The 19,006-nt window shown below is 39.5% G+C and overlaps 1 protein-coding gene across 1 annotated transcript in view; it reads left to right on the top strand.

The window, feature by feature from the left end:
• The first annotated feature begins 596 nt into the window (after window positions 1-596).
• DARS1 (aspartyl-tRNA synthetase 1) overlaps window positions 597-19,006 on the top strand; it is a 37,120-nt gene continuing 18,710 nt past the window's right edge. Inside the window, exons 1-4 of the mRNA XM_071435442.1 lie at window positions 597-782; window positions 1,771-1,828; window positions 6,637-6,729; window positions 11,460-11,562. Coding sequence (XP_071291543.1) covers window positions 711-782; window positions 1,771-1,828; window positions 6,637-6,729; window positions 11,460-11,562 — 326 coding nt within the window. The 5' untranslated portion in view covers window positions 597-710. The remainder of the gene's footprint in view (window positions 783-1,770; window positions 1,829-6,636; window positions 6,730-11,459; window positions 11,563-19,006) is intronic.

The raw sequence follows: 19,006 nt of genomic DNA, 5'->3' as shown, positions 1-19,006 counted from the left end.
ACTTTATGTTGAGGGTGGCAGAACACTGGAACAGCTGCCCAGGGGGATTGTGGAGTCTCCCTCTCTGGAGACATCCCAAACCCACCTGGACACCTTCCAGGTAACCCTGCATTGGCGGGGGATTGGACTGAGTGATATCAAGAGATCCCTTTCAACCCAAACAATTCTGTGATTCTCTGATGGTACCTCTGGCCACAATGTGATGGACTGTGGAGCAGGGAGAGCGAGGACCAAATCCACCCCGCCTCAGCCCTGCCCAGCCCAGCAGCATTCGCCTCAGCATCATCAGCGCGGGATTGGCAGCACCGACACTCGCCGGGATGGCAGCAGCTCCCTGAAGGGAGGGCTCTGAGGGGAACGGCCCCGCTGGCAGGGCAGGGCAGACTCCGAGGGGAGCGGCCCAGCTGGCAGGGCAGGGCAGAGCAGGCTCTGAGGGGAACGGCCCCGCTGGCAGGGCAGGGCAGGGCCGGCTCTGAGGGGAGCGGCCCCGCCCTCAGCCCGCCCTGAGGGCACCGCGGGCAGCGCGCGCCGCGGGAAGCGGGCAGCGCGTGCCGGGGGCAGCTCTCGCGATACGCTCGGGCGGCGCTGGGCGGGGCAGGGGCAGGCGCGGCGCTCTCGCGAGAGCGGGCGCAGGGAAGCGGCGTGGCGTGTGCGGGGCTGTGTCGTGAGGGACCCTGAGGGACCGTGAGGGCCGTACCGGCAGCCGCAGGATGCCGAGCGCCGCCGGCCGCGGGCAGGGCCAGGACCGCCGCCCGGAGAACGAGGACTCGTCGGCGGCTGATGTGGGTCTCCGCAGGGAACGCGGCGGGCGCGCTGTTGAGGCTCCCCGGGGTGGGGGGGCTGGGCCCAGGCCGGGTTTGGCCGAGCCCGGGGGCACAGCTGCATTTGGCTTTACCCTGCCTGTCCCCCCAGTCCCCACCTCGCCGGGCCCAGCCTGTGATTCCGTGAAGAGGTCTGATCCCCCCAGAAACACCTGGGCTGCTCCTCCCCAGCCCGAGGTTTCTGCAGGGGCTCCTGCTGGCCTGGCAGGTGCTTCTGCCTTGTACGTGAAGAATACAGAACATGTGCTGAAAAACTGTAGGCCCGTGCTTCTTCAAAAAGAACAAAGTACTAACAACGAGCATCAGTTCATTTTGTTATAAAGTAATTTGTGCTTCTTGTTGCATCAGCAATAACGAATTCCAAGTATTGGTGGCTTTCCTGAAGTTACAAATATGCCACAATTCATCAAAAGCAGACAAGCAAAGACCCTCCCCAAATAAAGTGTTTAGTAGGAACTTTGGTTCATGTATTGAATAGAATAAAATAAATAAACCAAGGGGTTTTATTTGGAAATGAATGGGAAACCGGAATTGTGATGTTTTGATGAAAATTGCCTTCCTCTATGCCTTACCTGGCGGATTTTTTTAACAGTTCAGCTCCTCTGGCCTGTGACAATTCAGTGTGCCTGATTATGGGAAGGAATATTTAATCTCTCTAACGGAGGACACTCAAATATTTTTTGAGGAGTAGGCTCTTTGTAGAGATAATCACACTAACTTTCTGTGTAACAAGCAATGATCGTCATGCATGGTTGTTGTTGCTGGAATTATTTTTTTCATCCAGGGCACAATTGTTTTCTCTCCCTTGTGTATCTCTTATGAGTCCAAAATGCATTTCTTTTTAATATTATTGCTAATTATTTTGTGTTCCCTCAGTTAATTCTGTGATGATGTTGTTCAGTTTTTTTGTGTGTGCTTCTTTGATATATGTTTTTCACCTCCATTCCAGGATTATGCTAAGGAAAGATATGGAGTGTCATCAATGATACAATCCCAAGAGAAACCAGGTCAGTTGAAAAATAAAAAAGTTTTTGCAAGAGAGAGGGTGGGAAAAAAGGAAAAAAGAAGTTACCTACCAAATATCTTCAGTACTTCCTTGAGAAATCATTTACCAAACTTTTTCATTCAAACCCCACTGGCATTTTCCCCCTTTATTGGGATACATTTGGCATTTGTGAGACACTTGCATTGGGAGTGCCATGTCCAGTTCTGGGCTCTCCAGTGCCAGGAAGGCATTCACATTTCAGAGCCAGTCCAGTGGAGAGCTACCAGGGGACTGGAGCACAGCTTCTCAGGGAGCTGGGCTTCTTCAGCTGGAGAACAGGAAGCTGTGGGATGATCTCACAGTTTAAATCTACTTAATGGGAGGGTGTAGGAAAGATAAGGCCAGGCTTTGAAGGTGTGTGGTAATTGGCCTGGAGGTCATGGACACCAGTCGGAGCAGGAAATTGAGATTGGAGGGGAAAAAAAAATCATGAGTGTGGTTGAATATTGGAGCTCAATTCTGGATTAAGAGGAATCTCAGTTTTTGCCCTTGCCTGGATCGTGCCTTAAACGGTTTGTCAGTTTTGTGTCTGTCCATCACTGCAGACTATTTTTTAAATCATAAAATTATTGTTAATTATGATGTACTGAGTGCTGAGATGTCAGGCTTTTTCTGCATTTGGAGTAAGTTATTACAGCAGTGCTCTCTGAGTATGATGTGTCTGCTTATGCAGCCTTCCATTTCTCCTGTATATGGGCACCAAATCCATGAATATTGGATATTAATATTTATGGGTTTTATCAGTCATACCACTCTGAATTCAGGAAATCCTGATTTTCTCCTGATGGGGAATTGGGATTCAGGAAAACTTAGTGACTAGAGAACAATCTCCCAGGCCAATGTCCCAAGGAATATTAATCTTTGGATTAAATTCAGTGCATGAAACAGTAATGAGGGAAAGGAACAGACTGGCTTCTTGTAACTTCCTCATAGTAGAATGTAAACCAGTAACATCATCTTTGATTAGATGATTTTTCTTTCTCTGAGTGGTTGTTTTGGTTGATGTCCTTTTAGGAGGGGAAATGCAGAATATAGGGAAGAGAAGCAGTCACAAGAGCACTCATAGGTTGAAAACAACTGAAGGGGATTTTATATCAGGAATGTAATGGGACAAGCAAATCAGCAGAGACTGCATTAGCAGTGATTGTTGAAAAGAACCCATTCTAGCTGCCAGAGAAAGGGAGCTGGAGTTGAAATCACATTGGAAGCAGCCCAGCTCTGTGTTTCCTCTCCTGGATTTGCATCCCAGAGCAAACAACTGTGTGGGGGACCTGAGCTGGCAGATCAAGCCCTGCTTTCATGGAGAAATGCCAACTGTCTCATATTCAAAAGAAACACTCAAAAGTACTGGAGAAAGAAGTATGTTGAGAAGGAAAATGGTGAAAGCTACAAGAAATCATATGAAAAAGGCTGAGTGTCATATTTAGGTGTGTTGTCCCCTTGACCTTTCATCCTTGTTTAAAAAAACTCAGGGTATGGACAATGTTGAGTGAGTTTTCCATTTGGCTTAAAATGCAATCTACAGCACTCCTGCTGTTCTGTAGTTTTAGAAAGTGGTTATCCAGAACACCAAACTTAGGTAATGATAAAGAACAAAATGTGTATAACAAACAAGCTGAAGATCAGCCTAGTCTCTTTCTTGAGACTAATGCACTTTTATTTACAGGTTCAGTAGTTCTGCCAGGGAGAGGGTGAGATATTGTCATCAGTAGCTCCCCAAAGTGTTCTGCTTGCCTTGGGTGTCTTGGAGGAGCTGCTGCTTAGGACAGGAGCGGTGGAGAAGCACAGATAGGCATGTTCCCATTTATCTGAAGTGTATTCATTTGTTTCTGAAGTCTGAGTGAAGTCTCTGGGGTCTGCCTGCCATTCCTAAATCAGAGTAGCCCATGGTGGTGTGAGGTGTGCAGAGCCAGCACTGCACAGCCCAGCCCAGCCCTGGCAGGCGGCTCAGAGGGGGCTGCAGGAGTGCTGCTGTTCTGCTCACTGCAGTTGCTGCACTGTCCTGGAACCACTAGCTGGACTGGGTACTCACATGGCTTACAGTGATCAGAACAAGTTATTCTTCTTTCCAAGGAGTAAGCTTATTGTCTTTTTGCCATGCTGCTGGATTCTTGTTCCTCTGCAGGCAAATTGAAACTTTCATCAGGTTCACAACTTTGTTTCTCCACCTTGCTCTGTTGAGCTTGCACACACCAGTGCCTTCTTTCTTGGCCCACTTAAGTCTTTCTTCTACTTATGTTGGTTGCCCTGGCTATCTGATGATCTTGCCTCCTGTCATGTCAGGTCTTTAAGTCCTTCCTGCTAGCTTGAGGCTATGATTGCTAGCAAAACTCCATTTTTGGCCATTCCTTTTTTCTCCCTTCAGACCCATTATCTCACATCCCCTCCCTGGAAACTGCTTTCATCTAATACTGCTTTTGATTTTCAGGTTTTTATGTCAAACTTGCCTTCTCTTTTTCAAATTTTTCCAGTACTTTGAAGATGCTGGCACTACACAGAGACAGCACAAATATTGATCATAGTTTTCTAAAGTCCATGATGCAGGATAAATTATCTTAGTAAACAGGTTGATGTGACAGGCAGGGAATGGGGTCTGGAGGTGAAAAAGTGTTTGTTTTATGTATCCCACACAGGTTTTTTTTTTACTTTTATCCTCTCCTCCTATGTTTAGAAGAGGTTGGAGTTCTGAGAGAAAAAGAAGAGATTGGGCTATACATTAAGGGAAAAAAGAACTGGATTTGGGAAGTGTCAGAGGAGGGAAGCAAAATGGCATAATTGCTACATCCAGCTCATTGCAGTGGAGCACAGTGACAGGAACAGAGGCAATGGGCACAATGAACATCAGGAGGTTGTTTTTTCTTGTGAGGGTGACCAGGGATTGGTACAGGTTGCCCAGGAAGAGTTTCCCTTCTTGAGAATACTAAAAAACCATCAGAACATTATCTTGGACAGCTGGCTCTATGCCACCCTGCTTGTGCATGGCATTGGGTGGGAGGATTTCCAGAGACTCCTCCCAGCCTCATCTCTTCTGTGCTTATGTGATCTGCTGTTGGAAGAAAGGGCTTTATGATGTCACCTTGTGGATATTGTTTGTTACCCTTTTTATGAATGTGAAATAGTTTTTAATAGTTAATACCATATAACAATTCTAGTGTTAAATATGTCTTCTTTACCCTTGGTGAAATATGAACTGTTAGGTGTCCAAAAGACTTAAAAAAATAGTTATCTAATGCAGATGGTTCATGAAACCCTGAGGATCCATGAAAGGTGTTACACCTCCTTCTGTCTTTATGCTTCTGCCTAGAAAATGTTATAACTTTGTAACAATACATTTTCAAGTTGACTGAGGTAATTTTAACTCTGTGAATGAATCAAACTCTTAGAAATACGAAGGTTGTGGATTGTGATGGTTGCATATTTCCTATAGTACTACACAAAGTTTGAATATCAGCTATTGCTGGCAAATGGTGAAGTCTTTATTCCCATTTCTCCCTTCCCCAGCAGACCCACACACACTCACACATACACACTTTATGAATATATTTGAGTCAATTTCCTGTCACATTTCTCTGTGCACTTCCATTCTGTTCTGGATTTGATATGTGTGTGTGAAGAAAGAACTGCATTGCCCTGACACAAGCTAATAAAAGTTTTCAATCCCCTAAAATCCCCAATGCAGAATAATAGGCTTGCAGGGCAAGCTGTGACTGGTATTTAGAGACAGAAGGAAGGAGTCCAGAGCAGCAGATGGTAATCTGGAGCAGGCAGAAGTTGTTGGTTTTTTTTCCAAAACTTTAGAAAAGTTCTGTCAGGAAAAGTCTACAGTGTGTCTTAGCAAATTGAATGTTATTTTGAAACAAGGGAGAAGTTTGTGAGGAAAGAATCCTGCAAGGAATACCAGCATGCAGCCAGCATATTGATAGGATGTAACAGTTGTGTACAATTTTTGAAGTCCCGATTTATTTAAAAATATTTTCTTTATGACTTTTTCTTCCCTTTGCTATCCAAAATCTGTGCTTTCCAAGCCATGCAATTCCTGTTGTTATCTAGCTTTGCAGCTACATTGGATTTGAAGGGTTCTTCTGATCAAGTCTTGGCTCTGACAGTTATGGTAGTGCTTGATCAGGTTGTTAAAGAGATTTTCTTAAAATGGATGTTATCCATTTTATACAGTAATACTCTTGTTCTTCCAAAATGCTGTTGTGTTAATCAAAATAAGTATTTTTAAATTTATAGTGTACATTTATTTGTGGTTTCTTTCTGTTCTTTATTTTAAATAATAGTTATTTTACAGTTATATTCATCCTACTTATGTAAGGTAGATACAGAGAGTAGTCATGTCCCCTCTGACTCTTTGTTTTGCTGGGTTCACTGTGCAGCTTTGACCCTGCCCAGTGCAGCAGGGCACACATCCCTTGGGCAGCAGAAGTTCAGACTAATAAGTGCAGGTAGTACAGTGAAGTCCTATCAAAACCAGTTTAGTCATGCTGGGTTCTGCCATCCATGAACTACAGTGAGTCTTGCTGTTGGTAAAGTGCAGTTTGACCCTGCTGTGTAAGCCAAAAATGAACAATTGAAAGCTCCTGAATCAAGTAAAGTCACTAAGAAAGGAAATGGGATTTTGTGTGTTTTCAGTAAGTCAGTTAGGCTGTTGATACAAAAACCAGTGTTTTGGATTTCTTTTCAATTTTATCAATAGCAATGATAGAAAGTGCATTTGGAGTTTGAAGTGAAGAACTGTTTTAAGATGTGGTTTTTTCTGTAATTCAGATCGAGTTTTGGTTCGCATCAAAGACTTGACGGCGGAGAAGGCTGATAAAGAGGTTTGGGTTCGTGGCAGAATTCACACCAGCAGAGCTAAAGGTGAGAGGCCTCCAGGGTTTTTGGGTTTATTTCCTCTTTTCATTAGTATAACCTTAATGTTTATTTTGGTTTCATGACCTGTTGCTTATGTCTTGCAGTCAAGAAAACTTTGCCACCTGGTTACTCAGGGTTGCTTCAGTGTTACTTTGACTGGTTCTTTTCTCTTTTTCCACCTCTCTTTTTCCTAAGAGGGAAGAGAAGATTTTGGTTTTAGCTGTGTAGAAATCAATTATTGTAGTTAAAGTGATTTTTTTTTTTTTACTGTATAGCTAAATAATCTATGGAGAATTGTGAATAATAGTAATTTTAAAATGTCATCATTCTCCTTAAGGTGTTAATTGTTGTGAGATAAAACCCTTCTAAGCTTCTACAGTAAAACATACCTGTATTGTAAATGTATCTGTTGTCAGACAGGTCATATTTCTTTTGCTGCACATGTATATTTTCACCACACCTTTTCTTTGACAGGAAACAAAAATCTGTTAAAATTTCAGAGTTCTTACTTTCGATTACCTGTATCTAATTATATCAATTTGGTCTCCAAATAAGAAGCATCATCTTTCTTTAGCAAGACAAAGGGGAAACCCTTTTGTGGATTCTCAGCAGTGTGGGCTGTCACCCTTGGCTGTCTGACAGCCATGTTTCTTCCCTGGAATCAGAAGTTCCCTCTGGAGACCAGGTTGCCATATGCAAACTTCAATAAGCTTTGGCCTTTGCAGTTGACATCAGATGCTGACAACTGTTGTGCTGGTTTCAGTTATGTTTGGCAGCTCTGTAGATATAAATAACTTGTCTTTCCAAGAATTGAAAAAAAAAAAAAAAAGCATGAAGGAATTATCTTCACAAATGAAACTTAACAGTAGTCTTAAAATTGGGAATGATGCAAATTAGGGGCTAGAATCCAGTACAGAATATCACCAGAGATACCAGATTAATTTCTCTTTTTGAGAATTCATTTTCTTAAAACATGCCCCTCTTAATCAGTGTCTGTGCTGCAGTCAGTTAAAATAAGGAACTGCATTAAAATGCATACACATGGTGCACATTTTAATTTGTATTAGAATCTTTAAACTTAAGGAGTCCTCTGTGATTTCCTCAGTAATTTTGTAACAGAAATCTCTCAGTTAATTAAAGAAATTGTCAGTTCCAAAAGCTGTGAAAGCCTTGGTCATTACATCATGGAGTTGTTCAGACAGAAGCCACTCCCATCTGATTTAAATGTTACTGTTGTTACTATCAGTATATAAATTAGAGTATCCTTATGGCTTTTTTTTATTTTTTTCAATTGTAGGAAGAGTTCAGGCTATTAACAGAATTCAGGATATTAGAAGCAGGTATCTGTACAGACCTTGAAAGCAATGCAGAGTTCTGTGGTTGTTGATTGCTCTCTGTGATACATTGATATGTGGGATCTTGTATGATGGATACATTTACATCAAACACAGTAAGATCTCTGTAACAGGGCAATATGAACTTGAAAGAAGCTGTTGTAATCCTTCACTTTTGTTTTTGATGAAACAACAGTGCTTATTTTCAAAACTCTTTAACACAACCTGAAGAATGAAAGCAAGAGGAATTGATCATGGGCATGAATGATCTGAATTTATTGATAGTGTCTCTTGTTTCCTCTTGGTCTGACAAGACAGAACAATTCTGACATTCAGGGAGTGCTGCTAGGGAATGCCATATGCTTGTTTACTTAAGCTTTGGGGAAAGAATCTTACAAGGAAAGCAAATGTTTAAGAGTAAAAAGTAATATTAGCCTTTCCCACACACAACATGGCACTATTCCTACCACTGTGGAAAGGAAAGCCTTGCAGGAAACAGGAAAATCTTTCACAAAAGCAAGCTTTAGTTTTTCTCAGAAACTTGAATTTGACTCCTAAATAACCAGTGTAGCCTTTATTTAACCCTGTCTGGTTCTGACCAATAAACCAAAAAAGAATTAATGGGAACAACTGCAGATTCCAGCTGTCTCCTATAGCAAGTCACTCGTAGACTCTGATGAAAATTAACTGAAGGATGTGTAAAGAATGGGGTGCTGGGAATTTCTGTGGGTTGTACTAAAATGAAAGTGCACAGGGCCCTGTGGTTTGTATCACAGATTGAATAAATGTTATTTCTGGCCTTATTTTAAAGCCAGCCTAATCTACTGATCACATTTATCATTGAAAAGCCCTTGGGAATTTGGTCTGGGTTTGGCCAGGCAGCTGGGATGTGTGCAGAATGTTAGACCTGAAAATAGATTTTGGGTTATTAATCCAAAGGTCTATGAAATGTCTGAAAATAAGAATTCCACCAAGAGCAACTTAAATATTGGGCCAGATTTTATAATAAACCATGTAAAGTCTTCTCTTTGCTGGCAAATGTATGTAACCATCATTTAATTTATATAACCAACACTTTTTTACTCTTTGTACATGTTACTTCCTTATATCCTTTTCTTTCATAAGGTCTTGTGTGATTTGGTACTTTCATCCAACACAGATGGTGGATTACTGCTTGGTTGATGTGCTTATTTTGGATGGAATTCTCTTATTTGTTCAGTGCCTGAACATTCTATTCAGATGTCAGATACTTTTAACCAAATTTCTTTTTAAACTTTTTGTCTTTTAAGCATTATTGTGAGACTTGGAATTTTTTTAGTAGGAACTTAGAGTAGTTTACTGTTGAAAGTGAGTAATTTGGTGCTATACTTTTTACCTAAACACCACATAAGTATTTTGAAACACATAGAGAAGATCCCATTGTCCAAATGTTTTCTTACTCAAATGCTTCTTTTTTTGCATCTCTTGATCTGGAAAGACTTCTAAGCATGAGCTAGATTTGATTATGGCTGGTCTTTTTGATATTGTATTTTGAATGCCTTCAGCTCTCTCAGGAAAAGTTCTCTTCCCTCTTTTAATCTTTGTGGCTGGGATATTTGAACCAGTCCTGTGAGTGAGGTCCGTTTGATCACTTATCTTCTGTGTGATTAGAAATGGTTGCCTTCTGTAAAACATCCTCTTCCTTCATGGAAACAGCTCCTGTTACTCATGGCAAAGACATTTGAGTCCTTTTATAATGCAGATATTCATCAGACTTCCAGTGCTTGGGATTCAGTACAACCAGCAGACTTTTGGATGAGGATCTGAGCAAGCTGGGTCTTGGTGAAGATGTCCCTGCTTGCTGCAAGGGATTGGACTGATGGCCCTTAAAGGTCCCTTCCAAGCCAGTCTATTCTGGTAGCAGGTCCTTTCATTATTTCCCTGTCTTACAGCTGAGTTACATCGTAGCTGTCTTCAGCTGTGCATCTTTTTCTTGAGCAATGCTGAAACTTTGATCGTATTTTGCTAAATTGTTTGTGACTAAAATCATGAGACAAATACTATCTCCTAGGAAATACTGTATCCAGCCACACTCTAAGAAACACTGAGATGTCAGAGATGTGAGATATGACTCCCTTATCTAAAGAAACTCAGCATATCATGTTGTACTTTCTTTGTTGACTTGCTGGATCTGAAACACAGCCTGTGTTTTTCTAATTTGACTCTGTTATTTAATGTTTGCCTGCAAGAAATCCGTGCATCTGTATCATATTGGATATTGCAGCCTCTGGAACACAGAGATAGTTGTACTCTGTTTTCTGATAATATGTAATTAATCTTGTTGTGTTTTTGTCGTAGGACAAAATTAGTTATTTCCAATAAATAGAATGAATATTTAATAATATTTTGTACTAGTTACGTATGTTTGCTTTTATTTCCATGAGATTGTGTTCAAGGGTTCTGCATTTATTTTCTGATACTCTTGAATTACTGGTACCGGTGCCTTTATCAGATACTGGTCCAGCAGTGAAACGTTTGTTGTTAATTTCTCTCTAGGAAGAAGCGTTTAAAATCAACGTATTTCCTTAAAACTAAGTTAGGTAATAAATTATTATTAGAGATGTGAGAAGAAGTATGAAATGATTGTAACTGTCAGCTAAACAGATTAGAAAGATCTTTGTTGACTTGGAAATACCCATTTTAAAAGTCAACAAAATGCACTATGTTCTTTGTACATTATTATTAATTCCTATTAACTTCTTTTCCCCTAAGCTGTTCACGAATAAATTGCTCTTAGAGGAATTTTTAATTGGGTCTTTTAAGTTCTTGTCATTCACTAGAATCAATACTCCTTTTGTTCCCCTTCATTCTGAATGTGTGGTGTATTATAGAATGAACATTGTTAGTTTAGTCCTTGTGGTGCAAAATCAAGCCCATTTCTCTCAGAGCAGCTTTGTAAACTCTACAGCTTTGATTTGAGAAGATGAGAAAAAGCCTCTTTAAAAATAGTTTAGACTTGAAGTAGTTGTGAGCAAAGAAACAAGGAAAAGTACGATGTATTTCTTGCAGTTGAAGGAAAAGTTACTTTAAAAGTTATGATTTGTTGTTTTTCTCTTGTCTAAATATTCTTTATCTTGGAAGGCTTATGGTTATTTTTAGAAACTGACCATTCAAATGTTTATAGATGTAAGGCACAATTATTTAATTTATCTCAGTGTTTGTGTTTGTGTGTTTGTGTGTATATGCACAGCTGAGGAGTTTGAAGCAGCTTTTTGGAGGGGGGGCAGCAATGAATGAGAGAGAGAGAGACACACAGTCTTAAAAGCTCAGTTTATATTTAAGTAGTAAAGAGTTTTTTCTCATTCACAAAGACCTCGAGTAGCTTGTCCTTAATACACCTGTGTTGTTTCCCTTTGTATTTAGGGAAGCAGTGCTTCTTAGTCCTGCGTCAGCAGCAGTTTAATATCCAGGCTCTTGTGGCTGTGGGACAGCATGCAAGCAAGCAGATGGTAAAGTTTGCTGCCAAGTAAGTAAGCAATTATATCCTGTTGTCAGAATAAACAATGGTGGGAACCAGGACTCCCAGGGGTTGGGACCATTTTCACACATTAACATCAATGCTTCGTTTGTTTTAAAATGTAGTTATTTAAATTGTCAGCTCTCTATTGCGTTGAATACATTATACTGACAAAAGATAAAGTAGAGAACAGGCTTGAAATTCATTCTGAACTGCTGAAGCAGCATTCTCTCGCCATAGACAACCTACATTTTCTTCCAAGCTGGCTAACAAAAAGTCTGGCAAGCTGAGCTTGGTGGGACACTTCATTTGATGTGTGGTGGTGCTCTGTGTCTGCACATGTTCAGCGTTTTTCTTCTACCAGACATATAGTGTAGCAATACATTTTATATTAGAACTGATGTGAAGAAGTCCCACATTGAGAGTGGCTTACTGAGTTGAAGAAATTAAAAGTAGCTTCTGTGCACTGGGTTAGTTTTAGCTACACCTTATTTTTGGCACTAAAATTTTAATTTAAAAGAATTGGTGGGGTAATAGTTAGACTTGCCAATTGAAAAAAATTGTTGCAGCAATTTGAATTCACTTATTTGGTTTGTTTTCTTCCTAAAGAAAAAAAATTACCTTTCCCTTCTGTTTTCTTCAAGATTGTGTTTTCAGGTTGTCCTGTAATAAATATGTTTGTGTGACAAATGTGTTTTATAGTAGAGCTTTAATCATGTCTATCTACTTGTTCACAAATAGAAATGTGGATCAGTTCTGTGCAGTTTATTGCAGAATATGTTTAGCATGTGGCGCTTGAGTTGCTTCTGTGGAGTTCTTGGCACTACCCTCATGCCTGGAAAGGGAGCCCCCACTAATTAGCTGCAAAAGTGCTACAGCCTTCAACCTTCAATATGTCAGGGAGGGGAAAGATTCATTATAGTAGAGACTTCCAGAAGCCAAGTTAAGAAGGTTGGGATAATGCTTCTGCTGATGGGCTTCAAGGCAACAGGAAAACAGAACCAGCAGTGTTTGCTGTTTGGCGGTGCTCAGTGCTGGCAGTGCCAGTGTGAAACATGCTGTTCACAGGTGTTTATGAGCCAAAGTGAAGTGTTCTGTTTCTTCATGAAATGATTTGTTCTCTCAGCGCTTGGAATCTCTGAAAAGAATTAAGTGTATAATGTACTTGTTCCCTAATTCATCTCCCTCAAAACCCCCAACAGTCTGCCTGTGCTCCCTCGAGAAACTTGTGCTACAGAGCAGTGGAACAGCTTTTAGAGTTGTGATGCACACTCTATTCTCCAGTTCTCTCCCAGTATCTCTCCTTTTCAGTTTTCTTTGTGGCTCTCCCCTGCACAGCTGAATTTCTTACACTTCATGATTGGTAGATCTTTGTGGTTAGGAGCTCATGAGAAGGAAGCTGGTCTTTCCTCTATTTTTCCATATGCTTACTGCCACTTATAAACCTTCTGTGGTGGTTTTTTGTGATTCACTGATCTTTTTTTACTCAATTAGTTTTCTGCCAGTTAGTGATTTAAATTAGCTGATGGAGGTCAAGAGCTAACAAGGAATGGTGGTGGAAGAGGGTATCTGGAAACAGTGGAGGGTAAAGCTCCTTACTTTTCTGGCAGCAGTGAGCTGTTAAATCAGGCAGAACCTCATCCTTAGGTTCTTCCCAAGTCCCTGTCATTTTCCCTCTTGATGAGACAGGCTTGAATTCCTCAGAGTAGCCAGAGTGATGATGTTTGTACTGTGTTTTGACTTTTCCTTCTACTCCTTTTTTGGGATAACATTTGCTAGCCAAATCCTGGCACTTCAGCCTCACAAGTATGTGCTTCTGAATGGTTACATGTTCATCATCATGTTCTCTGGGTGGTGTAACTCTGGTACAGCCTTCTGGATTTTCTTTTGGGAGTTTGCTTTTGGTTTTCTAACACCATTACTGCAGTCATCTTCTCAGGATTCCTACCCACCAACAAACTTATTTTATTAATATCCTGCCATGCTCTCACTTTTTCCATCTCCTACAATTCTGTCTGCTGCTGGCACTGCAGCTGCCTCTTGTCCTTCAGAGGCTGCTGCTGTTCCCTGCTGGTGAGTGCACGTGGGGTCACTGTGTCAGCAGCACCTGAAGCAGAGCCCCAGTACGTGCCTGTCCTCAGTCACTTCCCTGCTGCCTTTCACCTGCTCTGGAGTGATCCCATTATTTCTAGCAGATGAGGCTGGGCTTAGATGTCTAAAAATAACTATCCTGTTTCCCTGCCTTTCTCAGTGTCTTTTTTTATCATCTCATTTCCTACATGTTAAATGAGGAAATACACATTTATTGAAGAAAACATTTAACTCAAATCTCTTAAATTTCAATTAAATTTTTAAGTGTTTTCACTGTATATTTATAGTATATAAACTATGTTTCCCATGTGCTATTTTTGCATACTTGCATACTGTGTCCACAACTTTGTTTAAAATAGTTTGTAAAATTCTGGATCTTGACTTTTTTATTTTAGTTTATTAAATTATGAGCATTTTTTGGTACAAATTTTCATAAATTATAAACAAACCAGTTCCTCTTTTAGATATTGGCACATGGAAACCAAGAACTTTCATAACGTTCTGTGGTCAGCAGCATTCATGCAGTAATTACCACAATTATCATTACAATGTGAGTTTTTAGTGAAAGATACTTTATCGTGTTTCAACTCAGGTTTACAAAGAAATTTCTGTGAGTTTAACCATGGAAAGTTTCAAGCTGAACTTCCAAAACAAACATAGCACAGAGCCAGTTGAGATTCTGGATTGGCAGCTGTGGAATTGTTCTTCTGTCTTTTATCAGAAAAATTCAGCCCAGTCCTGCAAGGGATGCTGCATAAGAGAAACAGTTAATTGTCTCTTCTAGACAGCAGAGGTGCCAGTTAGTAATTTATCTTAATAATTCATCAACCTCTTTTTTTCCATCAAGCATGAGGTGTGGCTGGTTTTGGTTTTCTTTCTCCTTTTCTATCTCAGCATTGAGCCTTTCCTGCCACCCCTCTGCCAGAGCCACGTGAGCTGATAGAGCAGTTGGAGAGGTGGCTAACAGATTCTAATTTAGCTGCTCAAAAAATTTGCCCTTGCACAGGAAGTAACTTGATGGCTCTTTAGTAGACTGGAGAGTAAAAAGGCAGGAAAGAGATTAAAATGAAGGGGGGGGAAATTATTAACTTGTATGAAAATAATTCACAATTTAGAAAAATATATGGAGGTTCTTTTGCTAGATAAATTGGTAATGCTAGGAAGACTGCTGGATAGTGCAGAATGTTTTCTTTATCCATTTCTGTTTAATTCTTATATCAGGAGACTGGAAGAAAATGTCCAATTGCAGCTAAGTTTGCTGGAGACACAAAAATTGGACTGGTGAATAGGCACTCAGGAGTGTGTAGTAACCAGGGTTCATTTAGAATAACCACTTCAATGCTCTTCAGTGTGTATTTGTACCTCTGTGATTGTTTGGTCAGATTTTGTGGGTGTTCAGGATTAATAAATAGAAAAGTGCAGAGAGAAGTGTGAGATTGTGATAGATAACTGACTTGACAGGAGCCCATGCAGTTCTCTGACCTCTAGAGAATAGCATTAATGTAATATGTGCCTGGTTTTAGGCAATTCCAGAATATTTTGTCCACTTTTGTTGTCTTTGTATCTGGATACACGTTAGATTGGAGAAGGTTGATGGTGAAGCTGCAAGAAGAAATGATACATGGTCTGGCAAATCTGCCTTCTGTGAGTCTAAAGAAAACTCTGTTCTATCCTGGAGCAATTAGTGAGTGATTTAAATCCCAGTCTGGTGCTGCTATGCAAGGTTTTCTGCCAGTGGGGAATTCTTTACAGTGCAGATACAAAGGTATGACAGGATGCAATGAGCAGATGAAATTAGAGGAATTTAGAAAGGAAATAAAGTGTAGTTTTTTAGTGAAAATTACTAAAAATTCATTGTGGATTTTGTTACTTAAAACTTTTAAGAGCAGATTGACTTCTTTTTTCCCCAAAAGATATGCAGGTTCAGCCAAATGTTAGAATGCTGGTAGAGGAAACCAATCATTACATTTTTAGAATGAACAGAATAAGAACAGGTGTTTACCTGGCCTTTTTGTATACAAGGTCAGATAATTTCCTTCCAGGGAGCTTCATGCATACTTGCTGTATTTGTGCAGACAGGATTACAGTTGCTCATGTTGAGTATAAAATGTTTATACTCTTAACTACTTCAAAATGCACTCCTTTTTTGAAAATAAATCAGTGCCTTCACTTTCACTGGTGTTCAGGTGAAGGATCATTGATTATTATGTGTTAAGAGAATTATTTAATATTTTAAATTTATTAATATAATTTGTGCAGTCTGCTTACAGAAAGATGTTGAATAAAACCAACAAAATGCCAGAATAAGTATAGATGGCATAGAAGAAGCAAACATTTTCTATTTAAAATCTGTAAATAACCAAGTTTCTTCCTATTCTTTGGGCTTTTGACCAAGAAAATGTTGATTGTCATTCACTTTGGGAGGCCAGCATAGGGTTCAGCTTGCAACACGAGGCTGTTGATGAAAGATGTTGTTATAAAGACTGCAAGAATGCAATCCTGTGGTTAAAAGAGAAAGTCTTGGCTAATAGACATGCAGCTAATTAAGAGGGACATAAAGGCATCTAGTGGACACTTTAGAAATTATAATCTTGATTTTTTTTTTTTTTAACATTACAAAATACAAAATAGTTTCCTATACAGAGAAATTTTTTATTGTTGGACTTCATGAGTCTATATAGGTAGATACTTTCTTTATGGATTTAACAATGTAAAGATGTCATCTGTCTTTTCTTAATGCTTTATGCATCCTACTTTAGTTTCTAGTCCCTGATAATATTAATTACAGATATAAATGTTGTTGTCCTTAATGGAAATGGTGCTACTTTGGCATCTTTTTCTGCTATTTGTTCACTTTTGTTGATGTTTGGGGGTTTTTTGTTACCCAGGGGAATTTTACCAAAAATCACCTAGGTGACTTATTCCTGCTGCTGTGGAGAATGTTTTGCTGTAGTTCCTGGCATTTTATTCAAACATCCAGTTTCTTGTTGTAACTTGAACTGAAAATGCCATTTCAGTAACATCCTTGGAATGACCTGTTGGGATCAAAGCAGCACCTTCCAAGTTTCTGTAGTTTATGTTTGATGCAGTGTTATGGACCTCAGACACTTGCAGCTCTAGGTCTTGCTGAGCAGAGTTCAAACAGAGCTCAAAGCACAAGCTTTTATTTTCATACTGGATTAAATGTGGAGTTTAAATGAGGAAAAGCACATTTTTTAATTAGCAAACGAAAGTTTAGAGGAGATGATGGATGTTTATAAATACAAAGATGGTCACATGCAGTAGGACCCTTCCTAGTCCTTTTGTGTACCTAGGCAATTACTTGAATATTTGGTTACAGGGACCTACACAGTTAGGAACTCAGTTGAAATACATCTTAAAATTGTGGCAAATGTAATGACCAATATGGAACTGTAACATACTTACAGTTTTAAATATGTTCCAGATCAAGAAACATGTTTTAATTGCAACTCCAGTGTAGAAATGGAGAAAAAGCTCAATTTATTCTATGTGCAAAGTTTTAAAGTTATGCAAGTTTGCAAAGCGACATTGCAGTGACAGTGATGTAAAAGTCAGTTTCTTCCTGTATTTTTAACCTGATACCATTTTGCATGTCTTGAATTCCTTGCATGTTCTGATCAGAGATCTGTACAGACTTCACTGACTGTTCTCATCCATGGGATCACCAATCTAATGATGAGTCCTTACAGCACATTTATATTTAACTCTTTTTTTTCACAGCACAGAGAATTTCCTTCAGTAAGTTTAAAATATTATTTGCTGTTATAACTGAGAAGGCTTTTATTCAGCAGATTAGAATCTGGTATTTTCAGTGAAGACAGTGCTATTCATGTCACTAGTAGTGTTTTCTGGATATTTGCCAAAATGTTGACATTGAAAAGGAAGCAGGAAAAACAGAAAACTTTTTAGGGAAGAAAAGTTCACATAAGAGTAAAACTTTAATTCTTCTAAACATTCATGCATTTGAAAAGCAAAGGGAATTTATAGTTACACTTAATACTGGTTTAGCATCATATATTCTCGTAGATGATGGCAGTCTCTTGCATCCAAAGCACTGTATTGGTTCCACAGTCTGTGTGAGGAGTTTCAAACAGAATCATTTGTAATAGAAAGGACTTGGAAGCACTTGGTGTCATTTCAATTATCCTTTCTCATATTTGTTGCCTCTGCTAAACTGATGGAAATGGAGGCTCACCCATAACTAAATGGATTCTTATTTAAAGCCTGCTCTCAGCCTCTGCATTGGACAAATTTAGTTGTGATTTGAACAATTGTAGTTCTTTTAAAGTGTAAATGTACCAGAAGAACACGGTGTTCATGAGTTTAATGCAGTACATGGAATTACCTAATGGTTAAGCAAGTCAAGCATATGAAGCACCCTTGTCTGTATTAACTTCAGAGCAGCTAATAAGTTCTATCACCTGAAAGTATTATATAAAAAAAAAAAGGGGCAATCAGCTAAAATACTAAAATTTGGCTTTTTATTTTTTAGTTAATTGGAATTTACTTACAGTGCCACTGGTAGGTTTTGGGTACTTGATGCTTGAATTTTCCATTGTTATTTTAATATCATCAGATTTTTTAAGATTTTTATTCAAAGTAAAAAAAGTGCCAGCCTTGCAAAGTTGAGGGTTGTTAATGGCTCTTTGGTTTGCTGCTTTTAGCAGTGGCCAGCTTGTCTGATGACATCCTCACTCACCTCTTATTGTTTGCAGTTAAATTGTGGGCCTGATGCTTTCCTGCTGTCTAAGGGCTTAGGTGGTCAAGTGATGTATGTAAAGTGCTTTTCAGCTTTCTCAAGAAGGACTCACAAGTGAAAGATTAATTGTAACATTAGTTTTCCTAAAAAGGAAAGTAATATTTTTAGATATTTGACTTCTTGTAAGCTAGCAGAGAGACAGAGTGAAAATATATTTCCAGTGAGGGTGAGATTATCTGTAGAAAAGTGCTGGTTTAAACTCCAGTACTTTAAATGCATAAATAAAAACTGCTCATACAAATTCTTTTCTCACCTCTGACTCTTGAGGCTTTTGTTATTGTTTGCTTATAGCACACATACTTTATATCATATCTTTGGAAGACTTTCAGGACGGTGTGTGGTGTTCTAATGTACTATTAGTGACAGGGGAGCAGTTAGGATGTCCCCTGGCACAGAGAAATGACTTGGGAGCATCTTGCATCTTTCAGTAACAAGTCATGTAGTTTAAACAAGCTGAACTAGTTTTGATTTTCCCTTTCAGTCCTAGGACTTCCCCTCAGTTTGTTGTTCTGCTGGTGAAGACACATCTTGCAGATAATTGCATCAGCTGACACATGGAAGAGTGTCTGTGGCCTAGAAAAA

This window comes from Agelaius tricolor, unplaced genomic scaffold, assembly GCF_023055355.1.
Source record: "Agelaius tricolor isolate 1412-34295 unplaced genomic scaffold, bAgeTri1.0.p SCAF_10, whole genome shotgun sequence".
Lineage (NCBI taxonomy): Eukaryota > Metazoa > Chordata > Aves > Passeriformes > Icteridae > Agelaius > Agelaius tricolor.
Note: the sequence above shows the minus strand (reverse complement) of the source record. Positions and strands in the feature narration are given on the sequence as shown.